The sequence below is a fragment of the Chrysochloris asiatica genome, unplaced genomic scaffold (assembly GCF_000296735.1).
Source record: "Chrysochloris asiatica unplaced genomic scaffold, ChrAsi1.0 scaffold00008, whole genome shotgun sequence".
In the NCBI taxonomy this organism is placed as follows: domain Eukaryota; kingdom Metazoa; phylum Chordata; class Mammalia; order Afrosoricida; family Chrysochloridae; genus Chrysochloris; species Chrysochloris asiatica.
Window position 1 is genome coordinate 17,632,381 of NW_006408526.1, and position 15,627 is coordinate 17,648,007.

The 15,627-nt window shown below is 38.5% G+C and overlaps 1 protein-coding gene across 1 annotated transcript in view; it reads left to right on the forward strand.

Annotated features, from left to right (window-relative positions):
- DDX10 (DEAD (Asp-Glu-Ala-Asp) box polypeptide 10) overlaps positions 1-15,627 on the forward strand; it is a 336,305-nt gene that overhangs the window by 5,978 nt on the left and 314,700 nt on the right. Inside the window, exons 2-7 of the mRNA XM_006833802.1 lie at positions 2,679-2,739; positions 3,173-3,303; positions 6,956-7,114; positions 8,047-8,167; positions 10,838-11,027; positions 13,723-13,849. Coding sequence (XP_006833865.1) covers positions 2,679-2,739; positions 3,173-3,303; positions 6,956-7,114; positions 8,047-8,167; positions 10,838-11,027; positions 13,723-13,849 — 789 coding nt within the window. The remainder of the gene's footprint in view (positions 1-2,678; positions 2,740-3,172; positions 3,304-6,955; positions 7,115-8,046; positions 8,168-10,837; positions 11,028-13,722; positions 13,850-15,627) is intronic.

Consider the following 15,627-nt stretch of genomic DNA (forward strand, 5'->3'; position numbering starts at 1 on the left):
GTAACCACTACGCTTCCATTGAGGTAGTTCCTACTAATAGTGATCCTGTCGGGTCCTATTCCATCCTCACAGTTGTTGCTATGTCTGAGACTTATCAATCCATCTCAATGGTAAACCCTGCTTTACCAAGAATGATGGCCTTTTCCAGGACTGGTCCCTCTTGATAACATGTCCCAAATATATAAGATGAAGTTTTGCCATGTTTGCTTCTACGAAACATTATGGCTATACTTTTCCCATGACAGATTTGTTCAGCCTGCTTTTAGGATGTAAAGACATTATTCATTTTGTGAGAAATGGATATTACAAGAGAGAGGGTTATAAGATATAAAAGAGGGTTGTGAGTATTATCTAAGGAGCTCTGGAAGCATAGTGGTTATGAGTCAGGCTGCTAATCTCAAGGTCAGCAGTTTGAAACTACTAGCAGTTCTGTGGGAGTAAGATGAGGCTTTCTTCTGTAAAGATTTGCATCCTCAGAAACCCTATGCAGGGTCGCTGTGAGTGAGAATCGACTCCGTAGCACATCACCACCACCACCACCACCAGTGTTATTGACCTCACACTCTCTTTTCCAGTAAGGTGGTTAAGTGCTGTTGAGTCAGTTCTGGCACACAGTGATCCTGTATAAAGTTTCTGAGGAGTGACTGGTGGGTTTGAATAGTTACCCCTGTGGTTAGCAAAGTCTTTAATAAGGACTAAGTCTAACTATGAGTCAGAATCAACTCAATAAAAACAGAAACAAGTAATAAAAAGCATCACTGAAACATCATTTCTTTGAATCAAGAGGCACGATAATACAGGTGTTAGGGGGACTAGGAAAGATGAGGCTTCCTGCTTCCATAAAGAGCATAGCCTTGGAAACCCTGTGCAGTGTTGCTATCTGTTGGAACTGACTCCAAAGCACAGCACCACTACTACCATGGTGATTAAGGAGCCGAAGGAATAAGGAGGAGGAAAAGAGTGTTATTTTGTATGTAAGGAACTGTTCCCATCTTCAGATTTGGTTTTTGAGTATTCCTTTGAATGTAGTTATGGATCTTCCAGATTAGGGTAAACTTTTTCTGTAAAAGGGCAGATAGTCAATCCTGGGCTTTGTGGGTCATATGATCTCTGTCACACATTGTAGACATTTTTTAAATGAATAGCTTTGCTCTAGTAAAACTTTATTTATAACAACAGGCAGCAAATTGAATTTGGTCCATGGACCATAATCTAAAGCATCAGAAGAATCCCAATTTCCTTTTGTTTCTTTGGTGGCCTCTTTTATTTTAAGACTACGGAGTGTAGCTTTATATTATCCCAGGAAATAGAGCTTATAGTTTCAGTCTTGTAAACTTCTCCTCTAGGTGGTCAACAGGTTTTGGAAAGATGATGGGGTATTTCATTTGAGTGGCTGATTTTACTGCTGTTGTGCCTCTGTTGGGGATGGAAGTGTGTGCAGCTAGTCTGTCTCCATCTGTAAATATTCCATTCCCTATAGATACAAGTACAAGGTTGGACTGCACCTAATTTTAATGTCTGGTTTGAGAGATTATCTTCTAGTTGAGGTTCTTTGTTGGGACAGGGTGTTATTTGAATGAACTGTTCTCCTTCTAATGCTAGTACTGTGACTCTGCTGACTCCCCAGTGTTACCTGGTATGATTTGTAGGGATTCAGGCAGTGTTTTTTAGTATTTGTCTTTTTAGTATATGAGGGCAGAGAGTAACCGTGCCTGGGCTTCACAAGAACCTTGGTAAAGATGTGTAGATTGTCAAATGAAATACAAGCTGTAGTCTCTTTGCTGCCTGGAGTGTAATTTAAATAAACGAACCTTACAAATGCAGCCTTCGTCTTTTGTGAATCATGAATAAATTGGCAGCACATTCCCAGATCTGAGCAGTAGTTTCTGCTTTCAGCATCTGTAATAGAATAATTCTCTTGAGCAGCCAGAATGAAATTCATAAAATTGGGTTTATGCTAATAAGGAACCTCAGTAATGAATATTTAGTTAATGTAAAGTTAAAGGGCAAAATGGTACTTATTGTGGCTTTGGAGCCTGACAAAGACATGTTCTCTGATTATTGTGGAATAATAACCTCTTGTTCAGGATACCCCAAAATGAGATGTTGTCAGGTTCAATTTCACATGTCAGTGCATTTATGGTGAAAATTTTGAAAGGCTTGTGCTGGCAAGATATACAACTGACTAATTTTAGTTTGTTCTCCAAAGTTTGTAAATAGAACTATTGTCATCCTGGTCTGCGATTTGTAGTAATTTCTTCCCTTACTTCTTAGATTGTTATCTCTTAAACGATGGCTGAAAGTAATTTTCTTTCTAAAATTGATATACTGAGGACTTACTGTTTTGTTAGTAACATTCTGGAGGTGAACCATACTCAAGGTGGTAATGTGTGGTGGGTTTGTAAGAGCGAGAGCAATTTTTAAAACTAATTGAAATGGTTATGAATTTCATATTTTTGATTCAAGACAGCATCCTTTTGGCATTTTTCCTTTCAGGATAAATGATAGTTTTGAATTAGAAGTGATGATTGAATTCTGAGTGAACTTGCAGTCTCCAGGATGAACTAGGCAACACAGTTTTATGTCAAGAAGTAAATGGTTTTGTTGTGAAACAAATGAATTGTATAGTAGGTTATGCTTTTGTCTTATTGGACACATTTCCCTCTTTTCTTTCCTAGATAAATGTAAATGAAATTACAAGATTTTCAGATTTCCCTTTGTCCAAAAAAACATTGAAAGGTAGGTACATGGTGATTCTGTGACATGTTATTTATTTTCTTGATGTTTTTAATAAATGGCAGAGGGTTCAGAGAGAGTGCAATCTGAAAAATCTTAATTTGGCAAATTATTTTGAGCTGATGGGAGCCTGTAGCCAGAAACAATATCAGTTCATTGAATTTTACCAATTTATCATTCTCCTCATCCTTTCTAAGTAGGTGAAAGAATAGTAGTGGAAATATGAGGGGGTTTCAGAAATTCGTGGAAAATGAAATGAAAAGATAATTTAATTTTTCCACAAACTTTTGAAGCACTTTCATACAAGATGGTAGGAACCTTTGAATAATTAAAGCAAAACCTAATTGTGTTAGTTAAAGTAAATACGGAATCAAAATGTGACACCTTTTTGCAGGGATTTTCTAAAGTATCATTCTCCTTGCCTCTACATTGCCAGGTTTGCAGGAAGCCCAGTACCGTTTGGTGACTGAGATACAGAAGCAGACCATTGGGTTGGCTTTACAAGGTAAAGATGTGCTTGGAGCTGCCAAAACTGGATCTGGCAAGACTCTGGCTTTCCTTGTTCCAGTAAGTATTTTACTCACTGGGTGAGGTTCTCCATTATGTAACTTTATGAATTCTATTTTATGGCCCTTGACATAGGTGCAGATCAATATGTGAAGAGTTGTTTCATGTTGGACTTCCTAAATAGAATGGAAGGCTCCGTAGACGGGGACACATCTATCTTTTTCATCAAATATTGTCTAGGTCCTCACACAGTGCCTTATACAAGGCAAACACTCAGTAACTTACTGAATGAATGAATGTATTGACAAGTCCTGTAGATGCCGTTGAGTCAGTTCCGAGTCATAGTGACTTTATGCACAGCAGAATGAAACACTGCCCGATACTGTCCGGTCCTGTGCCATTGTCATAGCTGTTGTTATGCTGAACTCCATTGCTGCTGTCACTGTGGCAGTCCATTTTGTTGGGGGTCTTCCTCTTTCTCGCTGACCCTTCACTTTACCAAGCATGATATCCTTTTCCAAGGACTGGTCCCTCCTGACAATATGTCCGAAGTAAGAGAAAAAGTCTCACTGTCCTGGCTTCTAAGGAGCATTCTGGCTGTACTTCTTCCAACACAGACTTGTTTGCTGTTTCTGGCAGTCCATGGCACTTTCAATATTCGTTTCCAACACCATAATTCAAATGCATGAGTTCTTCTATAGTCTTGTTGCATGGGCATTTTCCTGTGACAGGTTAAATGGTTTTACTCTGCTTTAAAAGGAGCTCTAGTAGCATAGTGGTCCTGAGTTGGACTGCTAACCTCAAGGTCTGCAGTTCGAAACTACCAGCCGTTCTGCAGAAGAAAGATGAGGCTTTCTGCTCCCGTGAAGATTTACAGCCTTGGAAACACTATTCAGAGTCTCTGTGAGTCAGAACCAACTCCCTGGCACACCACCACTACCACTCTGCAGTAAGACTGGTGGGGAAAACAGCTGTTCCTGTTTCCTCCTTGAAGACCTGCTGCCAGTTATATTGACGCTTGTCAACTCTATAGGATTAAGCTGAAGTATGCAGGACTTGAACCTCTTCACTCTGGTTCAATCCCTACTGAGAATTTTAATTCTACCTCAGATATACTGAATCAGAATCATAATAATGTGATCCCTCCTTGATAAATTCCCGGGTAATTCTTCTTTACACATCTTATGGGAATCTTGTTAAAATGTAGATTCTGATTCAGTACAAGTGGTCTTCAAAAAGTTCACAGAAAATGGGTATGATGAAAAACTATGCATGGATTTAAAAAAAAATTTTGCAACAAAATAGACTCATACTAAATTGTTGTAACATACCTGAACAAGATCTCGTTTGGGGCACTAAGAAGATTAGGATATGAGCTTGAAAAGATCCCCTCTCAATGAAACATGTATACACTTCAAATATTAAGTGTATGTGAAACTTGGATGGAAGAATGATGAAATCCTTGATGCTTTATAATAAGTTAATGGGAACAATTTCCCAAAGAAATCAGCAGTTTACAAATGTTTTAAGAAGGAAAGAGATGATATTGAAGAAGACATCTGCAGCAGCAGAACATCCACATTCATTTGTAAGGAAACAATTTTGTTTCTCTAATTGAAAAGGGCCAGTGATTAACAAGAAACAATAGCCAGCACCATATATATCTTAGTTGGTTAATCTTAAACACGTTCTGAATGAAATATTAAAGATGAGCAAGCTTTCTGCTCAATGGGTGCTAAAACTGTTACGTCCATATCAGCTGCAGACAAGCAGAGCTTTCAATGGAAATTTTAAAAAAGTGGGATCAAGATTCTGGATCATATCTTGGAAGAATTATAGCAGGAGATGAAATATGGCTTTACCAGTATGATCCTGAACACAAAGCACAGTCAAAGCAATGGCTGCCAAGAGGTGGAAGTGGTCTATTACTCATTGTTGTCAAGTCGGTTCTGACTGATAGTGACTTTATATGACAGAGTAGAACTTTTCCTACGGTTTCTGAGAACATAAATCTGTACAGGCACAGACAGTGACATCATTCTTCTTCATTGAATGGGCTTGAACTGCTTACCTTATGGTTAGCAGCCCACTGCTTTACCCAGTGCACCACCACTGGGCATTCTTGGAAGTGGTGCAGTCAAAGCAAAGTGGATCCAGTCAGAGCAGAGGTCATGGCAGCAGTTTTTGAGATGGGCAAGACATTTTGGCTTGTTGACTTTCTGGAGAACCAAAGAATGATAACATCTGAGGTGACATGAGAATGTTTGAAGAAAGTTAGCCGAAACCTTAGCAGAAAAACTGGACAGCTTCACCAGCGTCTTCCTCCACCAGGACAAATCTGCCCATTCCTCTCACCAAACAAGGGCAACTTTGTGAGAGTTGCAGCAGGAAATTTTAGACATCCACCATACAGTCCTGATTTGGCTGCTTCTGACTTCTTTTTGTTTCCTGATCTTAAGAAAAAATTTAAAGGGCACCTGTTTTTCTTCAGTTAATAATATACAAATGAATGCATTGACATGGTTAAATTCCCAAGACCCTTAGTTCTTTAGGGATGGACTAAATGGCTGGTATCATTGCTTACAAAAGCATCTTGACTTTGATGCAATCTGTTTTGAGAAATTAAGTTTATTTTTGTACTTTTGGCTTTTAATGCCATTTTATCACGAACTTTTTGATGTCCCCACGTATATCTGAGGTGGAACTAAAATTTTCAGCAGAAGTCAAACCAGAGTGAACCATTTTGAAGACCATGAAAGTATGCTTACTTTAAGGAGATTTGGTCTCTGTTTGAGAAGTTTCTGGGACATTGTTAGTTGTCCTTTTAGCAGTAAAACAAGAAAGACTCATCAGCTCCTGCACCCCAGTTATGCTGTTGATGTTCTAATTTTTAATAATTACTACAAAGTAATTCACCCAGAATAATCACATTTTAGTTTCTGTGCCAAGTAATGCAAAACCATTTATTTTTCTTAATCCTAGATTTTTTTTTTTTCATGAAATGTCCCCCCTCTTAGAGAATTCAGCCACAGCAGCTACACAGAATAAAGTTCATTTTAATGTGGTTTCTGTTTAGAAAATGGTGATGACAATTTTTTTCTTCAATCTACTGTAACTGCCTGTGGGCTGCCCGAACCAGTCTTCTGATGGTGTGGCTTTGGCAACAGACGGACTGCCGTGGGACTGGCTACTTTTTCCTTCTCTCTGTGGGTTAGGGTGGTCACTTCTGGTGGATGACAGAAAGCAAAAAAACCCACCAACCACTGCATGGGAAAAAGATGAGGCTGTCTGCGCCCAAAAAGATTTCCGATCTCTTAAACTCTAAGAAGCAGGTCTACTCTGTCCTATATAGGGTCTCTATGAGTTAGAATATAATAGCTAATTTTGATAAAACTGTATATGCTATTCCTTCAGCTTGGAAGGTGCCTTTGTTTTGGAGGGAAAAGGTTGAGGCTCAGAATGCAATGACTCCCCTATTGTTGTTGTTATGTGCCATGGAGTCAGTTCCAACTCATAGCGACCCTGTACAGGGTTTCTGAGGCTGTAAATCTTTACGGGAGCAGAAAGCCTCCTCTTTCTCCCACGGAACAGCTAGTAGTTTCGAACTGCTGACCTTGCGGTTCACAGCTTGATTCGTAACCACTACGCTACCAGAGCTCCTTAATGACTCCCCTGAGGGTATATTAATCACTTATTTTCTTTCCGTTTTGAGGTGCTGGAAGCCTTATATCGTCTGCAGTGGACCTCAGCAGATGGCTTGGGGGTTCTGATAATATCACCTACGAGAGAACTGGCCTATCAGACCTTTGAGGTCCTCCGAAAAGTGGGGAAGAATCATGACTTCTCAGCTGGTCTCATCATTGGTGGAAAGGTTAACCCTTTGTCTTCCTTCCCTTTATAACCTGTGTTGGAGCCTTGTGTAGCTGGCCTCCTGGTCTCCTACACAGGTCCTTATGGGGTGGTAGCATCTTGGTGTGGTCACTGTCATTTAGAGTCTGGTGGTCAGTTTCACAAGCCCAAAAATCCATTTTGTCAGAGTATCTGGAATTGATCAGTTTCATTGAGACTAATGTACCCTAATCAGTCTGTAAATCTATTGTTAATATCCATGGGGAAAGATGTCATTTTAATTTGTTGACTATTTCCTTTTAATGAGGTATCTAAGAAGTTGGATAATTCAGGGCAATGTTTTGTCAGTAGCAGAAGGAAGAAAGGTGGATAGTTTTGAGGAATGCTTATTTTAGGCCATGGTTAAGTCTGCTGTTCACCTTTTGTTCTGCCTTCCAGTACACCTGGAGTGCTTACATCTGTGAAAGTCTGTTCTAGACTATGGGAGTAAACACTTGACTTTACACGAAGGAAGAATAGCATCGCAAACTCTCACATACGCGTGAGCTTATTACCTAGCTTTAATAATGAATTATTTTCAGTACTTGTTGTTTCAAGGACAGAATGGCTACTCTGTGGAGTGCTCAGCTATTTTTTTCAGTTCATCAAGGTACAGCAAGTGGTGCCAGGGCTCCTAACTTTTTAGAAAGTGGAAGTAATCCCAGGTTCTTAATTAGTTTTGACAGAAAAATACTTTTCTTGGCCTGAGAGTGCTGTCTATGATTCAGAATCTGGAGGACCTCTGAGCTCTTAGGTCTACAGTAAGGACCTTCTTTAGCCCAGAAATTTGTATGCGCTGCAGAAATTAGGTTTATTTTTAGAGTATATAACCTGCTATGATGGAATGCCACATACACCTTTTAATAGTCTTAGAGTGATATGTCTGTGTATTCTAAAGAAACAACTTTTTTTTAGGATCTAAAACATGAAGCTGAGAGGATCAATAACATAAATATCCTTGTTTGCACACCTGGTCGGCTTCTTCAACACATGGATGAAACAATATGTTTTCATGCTACCAATCTCCAGATGTTAGGTGAGTCTAATGAATTTCTAGTGAAAACCCTCAAATTTAAGAGAGAGACTTACAAATTTTGTAACAAAAATGCTTTCTTGATAAATGATGTGGTTAAGAACAATCTGAGTAATTGTTATTTTTGTTAGGTGTCGTTGAATAGATTCCAACTCACACTGACCCACAACAGAATGAAACACTGCTCAGTCCTGTGCCAGCCTCAAAATGATTCCACTTAAGCCCATTGCTTCTGCCACTTTGCCAGAAGAACAAACAAATCTGTTTTGGAAGAAGTACAACCAGAATGCTCCTTAGAACCCAGGATGACCAGACTTCATCTCTAATACTTTGGACACATTATCAGGAGGGATCAGTCCCAGGAGTAAAACATCATGCTTGGTAAAGTGGAGGGACAGTGACCAAGAGGAAGACCTCCAATGAGATGGATTGGTACAGTTGCAACAATAGTGGGCTCAAGTGAAGCAGCAATGCTGAGGGATGGCACAGGACCAGGCGTTGTTTTGTTCTGTTGTACATAGGGTCACTATAGATTGGAACTGACTTGATGGCACCTAACAACAACAAAAGCAGGTGGCAAATTCTACTCTGATGCACAGGGGTCACTTGGAGTTGTAATTAACTCTGGTAGTTTTTCGTTTTTTGGAGGGGTGGGTCGGAGTAAGGAGTTAGGGTTAAGACTGGCTAAGTCTAGGCTAGTGCTAAGTCTAGGCTAGGCCTAGGACTTTGTTTACTGTTAGGGTTAGAGTTAGGACTAGTGTTAGGGGTACGGGTTGAGCTATGGCTAGGAGTAAGGTTTGGTATAGTTTTAGTGTTACAGTTAGGTTTATTTTTTTTTATAAAGTGGTCTGATATTACAAATTAATTTTTCTTTATTTGGAAATGTCCTAATTTCACTGTCATATTTAATAGACAGTTTTGCTGGATATATGATTTTTGGTTGGCAGTTATTTCTTTCAGAATTTTATATATGCCATTCTAGTTTCTTTTTGACTTCGTGGTTTCAGGTAAGAAATCAGACCTTAGTCTTAGTAGTTTTCCTTTGTGGCTAACTTTTCATTTTCCCCCAACTCCTCTCAGTTTTTCCTTTTCTTTAATTTTGAAAAGTTTGATTATAATATATAATATGTCTTGGTGATTTTCTTTTGGGGTCTATCCTGTTTGGAATTATTTAACTTCTTGATTGGCTATCTTGTTTTTGATCGTTAGAGAAATTTTCTTCCAATAATTCTTGGACAATTTTTTTCTATATGTGTGTTTGTTTGTTTTTTTTGTCTCTTCCTGTTCTGGAATTCCTGTCACACAGAAGTTATTCCTTTTGATTTTGTCTCATCACTCTTAGTTTTTTCAATTTTTTAATTCTTTTTTTTTTCTGATTGTTCCTTTAGCAGATGACTATTGAGAGATTTGTGTTCAAGCTCCATAATTTGGCCTTTCATTGATTTCAATTGTACTACTTTGCCTTTTTCATTATACTATCTGAATTCTTAGTATTACTCTTTTGGCTTTCTAATTACTGGCTTTGTATAATTTCCAATGTTTCATATCTTTTGTCAGTTTGTTCTTACAGTGTTTTCCTGAATTTTTGTGAAGTTTTTTTCTGTGTTCTTGCTTTCCATGTATTTCTGGTATTGTGTTTGCTGAGACACTTTGTCTTGTGTCTTTGTGCAAGCTGAGATGATCTGTTTTCTCTGAGATGTTGTGGTGTCATGTATATATGTTTTAATTGGCGACTGTAGGTTGGTGTGTTCTCAGGCACTCACCACTTTCTCCTGGCGGATGTGATAGAGACTGGAAGTGTGAAAGTAGTTCTTTGTTTGTGTAGTATAGTTTAGGGTGGGTTCGTTTGCTTCCAGGAGCAGAGTGGCACTTCCACTCTTGACCTCCAAGGCTGTGCAGAAGCGGGTGCCACTGGCAAGGGCAGGAACTGGACATGCCCCCGGCTACCAGAAGGACATGGACCTCCAGCTGTATTCTGTGCCTGATGGCTACTTTATTAACAGTTGCTAGCAAAAGCTCAAGATGGTCTCGTTGCTCCATGCCCACCGACAGCCCACGTGTTTTTCTCCTCTCTCGCTGTTCCTGCTCAGCTTTCTCTTCTAGCCAACACTCAGTTCCCCTGTCTGTCAGCGTTCCAGGATCACCATCTGTATCTGTTTCACTTCGTCTCCCCTGTGCTTGCTGCAAAGGGTCTGCTCAGCATGTCTGCCTACTCGGATATCTTTTGATGGCAATGGATTTCTAAAGGATTTTTTAAGTGAGATCCCCTTATGGTAACTTGAAAGGTCACATTGGCATTTTTGGTGAACTTTTCCCTTTCTGCTTGGTGATATTACTTAATGTGTATTTTTAAAAATAACTTTTTATTGGCCTATTTTAAATTTACAGAACAGTTAAAATGATAATGTAGAGTATTGCCATAAACCCTTTCCTAAAATATCCTTAACATGTTATTATCTTTTATAACTATGGTATCTTTATCAAAACTACAAGTTTAACATTGCCATATCACTACAAGTTAAAATACAGACTTTATTAGAATTTCATCAGTTTTCCCACTAATGTCCTTTTTCTATTAGAGTATTTACAAGATACCACATAAGTGTTTACTCTGATGCATATGTTAAATGCTTGTTTTCTGTTTTTAGTTCAATACTTGTTTTCTGTTTTTAGTGCTTGATGAAGCAGATAGAATCTTGGACATGGGCTTTGCTGATACTGTGAATGCTATTATTGAAAATCTTCCTAAGAAACGTCAGACTTTGCTTTTCTCAGCAACACAAACCAAGTCTGTAAAAGACCTTGCACGCCTGAGTTTGAAAAACCCTGAGTATGTGTGGGTTCATGAAAAAGCAAAATACAGGTATGTACTGTTTGAAAACATATTTGATTCTTTTTTTTAAAGTCAGTCTTCTCTTTTTTAGTTTATGAATTTGATATCTTAAATTGATATTTTCTAGCACTCCCCCCACCCCCACAATTTTCTAGGCTTATTATATATTAAATGCATATTAAAATTCTGGATATACCATATAGGATAATACTCTAAAGCAGCATTTTCCAAAATGTGACTGAGGGAGCAAGTATTTTTTTCTGTTGGATGTTATCAGGTGTTTTACCATTTACCAACCTGCATTCCACAGTTGAAGGGGAGAACATTCCTTGGGTACATAAGTAGCAAATGGTGATTTAAAGTGAAACTTTTTTCACTAAGATTTTCAGAATCTTTAGTATGTCTGTGAGCATTGACTAGCCAAAGTATTAGGAAGTAGATATAACTTGCTGCATTTCTGAAAAATATTTTGCTATGGAATCATTGTCTACATATTTTATTAAATGCACTAATATTTTAGTAGTTTATTCTTCTGTTTAAAATTGTTCTGGCAGCTGTTATTTTGTTTTAGCTATACTAAAAACTGAAGAATAGTACGTGAATGTTTATGTACTAGTAAAAGTGTGTGTGTGTATTTTGTTGATGTTTAAAAGTGCTTTGATATTATAACAGCTATATACAAGGATCTTCAAAACATTTATGAAAAAAAAATTATTTTCTTCTGATTCTGTTTTTTCACAAATGCTTTGAAACCCCTTTATATTATAGTGACCCTGCACAGGGTTTCTGAGGCTGTAAATCTTTACGGTAACAGAAAGCCTCATCTTTCTCCCACGGAACAGCTGGTAGTTTCGAACTGCTGACCTTAAGGTTAGCAGCCGAATTCGTAACCACTACGCTACCATAGGTCCTTATATTATGAGTAGATACGCTTTTCTTTCCCCCACAATTGCATGGTACTCAATTGGGTTGATATGCAAATTCACTTTCAGAGTTCCTTCTTGGCTGACATTTGGGTTATTTTTCATCATTTTTGCTTTATAAATAATGCTGTATCTTTCTGCATTTTTAAGAATAGAATCTTAACAGTGGGTTTGTTCATATGTATTTCTCTCTAACATTTTATTATGAATTAGTTATCTATTATCAGCATCCTTTTATCCATCCCTCTAGCCAGACATCATCCCATCTTATTTTTTGATGCATCTTAAAGTAAATTGCAGGCATCTGTACACTTCTCCCTAACTAGAGTTTAGTACTTTTTATGTAAAATCTTCGTATGATGGAATGTATAAATCTTAAGTATATTTACAGATTTTTGACAAATGAGCATACTTCTGTTACCTAACCCTCTCATAAAATGTAGAACACTGCCATCAGCACTGTGAACTTCCTTATGCCTTTGCACAGTCAGCCCCTAACCCTGCTCTTCTAGAAGCAACTTCCTTGTGTTGTTTTTTTCCTTGGGGTGGTGGGGGTATTTATTTGGAGTCCTGGTGTGGTGCTGCAGGGTAATGCACTAGACTGCAAGGTCAGTTTGAACCACAAGATCGGCAGTTCAAACACACCAGTTGCTTCTTGGAAACCGTATATAGGGTTGCTATGGATTGAAATCGACTCAACTGTACATAACAACCACAACTAATACTTATTTTATTTTAAGCTTTTTATTGTCAATTGAATGAAGGTTTGCAGACAAGATCATCAGTTTTACATTCAACAAATCATACACTTTATTTTATTTCAATGATTGCAATCCCCTCCATGTAACAAGTTATTCCACTTCCTTCCTATGATTCCTGTTTCTGTTCAGCCCACTTTCCCATCCCTTCTCAACTTTGTCCTTAGATAAAGGTTGCCCTTTTGATTTTTGAATGATCACCTTTCAATGGTGAGCATACTTTACTAGTCCCTCCTATATACCTGTCTACTGCTTAGCTAAATATTGGACCACGAAGGTGGGTTCCTTTCTAGACCTGAAAGGTGGTCAAGGACCATAATCTCAGGCTCTTTCTGATCAGTAAGACTGGTCTTTTTAAAAAATTTATAAAATAATTTTGAGTTTTGTTCTACATTTTCTCCCACTCTATCAGGGACCCTCTAATTGGATCGTTTTCAGAGCAGTTGGTAGTGATAACCAGGCACTGTCTAGTTCTTCTGGTCTCAGAGACATGGAGTCTAATGTTCACATGGTCTGTTAGTCCATTGAATTATTTATTTCAAGCCTCTTCAGTTCTTATCACTCTTCATTTTCACACACAGAGAGACCAGTAGCTGTGTCTGTAAACCACTTAGATGTCTGCTCATGAGGTTTTAAACTCCTAGACACTACTCACCTAATAAGTAGGATGTAGAATATTGTTTTGTTGACTGTTACACCAGTTGACCATGGTGTCCCCATGGTGTCTTGAGGCCATACACCCAACAACTTATTCCCTTAAGGTGTTTGATAATATCTCAGAAGCCTTTATCATTCCATTTGTATCATGTGTATATTCTATAATGAATTTAAGATGTATTCTAGTCATGTGTTGAGTTTATATCCCAAAGGACAATAGGAAAGAGAAGTGTGTTTTTGGTTTTTTTTTTTTTTTGCACAAAGGAGGATTTTTTTTGAGAGATGTGCTACTTTAAAAAATTTAACTGTTGTTTCTATTTTTGGTCTGGACTAATATAGCATCTCTTTAATCTTATCTAATGCTTTTGCTCCTATTAATTACACAAGCACCCCTGCCACTTTGGAACAGAACTACATCGTTTGTGAGCTGCAGCAAAAAATAAGTGTACTATATTCCTTTATGAGAAGCCATCTGAAGAAGAAGAGCATTGTGTTTTTCTCCAGTTGTAAAGAGGTACAGTATGATTTCCCTCCCCACCCCTTTCAACTTATTTATGCTGAATCATCTGTCTTAAAATAGAAGATTTCAATTAGATAGTAATTTCCTACTATATGAGAGATACTGTATATTAGATATGGTGAGGGATCAGTAGTTAATGAGATCCTGTCTTTGTTCTAACCATGGATGAGACTGTAAGCTTCTAGGAGAGCAGATTGTGTCTGTTTTTAGTATCATGTAATAATATTTAATAAGGAGCTCTGGTAGCGTAGTGGTTGCAAATCGGGCTGTGAACCGCAAGGTCAACAGTTTGCAACTACCAGCTGTTCCGCAGGAGAAAGATGAGGCTTTCTGCTCCCGTAAAGATTTATAGCCTCAGAAACCCTGTACAGGGTTGCTGTGAGTTGGAACCGACTCCACGGCACATAACAACAATGACAATAATACTTAATATACCATTTTGTGGAACTGTGGGTTACTTTTCTGGATTGCAATGCCGGTTTGAACCAAAAGGTCAGTGATTCAAGTTCATGATGAGCTGCTCATCGGAAACCCTATACAGGGTTGCTTTGGGTTGGAATTGAAAAAATAGCACTTAACAACAACAACAACATATCATTTTATATTTTGGACCATAATAGTGGTAGTAGTAGTGTGTCTCCAAGTTGGTTCCTATTCATAACAACCCTGGTTAGGATTTCTAAGGCTGTAAACCTTTACGGGAGCAGAAAGCCTCATCTTTTTTCCATGGAGCGACTGGTAGATTCAGTACCAAACTTGTGGTTAGCAGCCCAGCTCATAATCCACTATGCTACCTGGATTCCCTCAATAAATATTGATAGAATTAGCATTTGACTGGTGGGAGTAACCAAAGGTTTTTATAATCTGATGCCCTATTCTACTTTTTATCAATACTGATCTGAATATGCCAGAGCAGTTTGTAACATTTATTGTTGTTAAGTACTTACTGTTAAGTAGGTTCTGACTCATAATGACCCTGTATAGGGTTTCTGAGGAGTGAATGGTGGGTTTGAACTGCTGAACCTGCAGTTCAAATCGACATTGTGGTCCAGTGTTTATCTTCCAGTGCCACACCCTTACTTGCCATTGTTTTCTGTGCCTCATAATTTTGTTCATGGTGCTGATCTCTTTGTCTGGAATGACCTTCCTGGATGTGTTCAGACTACTTCTTAGTAAGTATTTAGCATCTTATAAAGCTTAGCTTGGACCGTTGGTGTGGTGCTGTGGTTAATGCGCTGGACCACAAAGTCAGTTTGAACTGCAAGATTCAAGCTCACCGGCCACTCCTCAGAAACCTTATACAGGGTCATTTTGGGTCAGAACTGACTCAATGGCACTTAACAACGACAAGATTTAGCTGGACTATCTGCGTGGTACAAACAGTTAACACAGGCACATGCCACTGCTAACTGAAATGTTTGCAGCAAATGGTGATTTGCTTCCAAAAAAATAAGTCACTGATACACAATCTTCTGAGGTGGGACATTGCCACTTGAAAGGACGAGCAGACCAGCCTGGAGCAGCTAGAAGAACAGAAGATACTTCTTGAAAGAAAAACCAGCAGGAAAAATTAAAAACAATAACAGCAGTCTGATTGACTACTACATGAACAAACAAGTTGTTCCCCTGGGAGCCATCAAGGCAAGTGGTCAGCTTCCCTCAAGGCAAACACCCTTTCAAGACTAAAACTCCAGACATAGCAAACTGTCCCTCATCTGAGTATTCAGTTATGCTTGTTAGTAATCGCATACATGAGCCCTGGATATCCACAG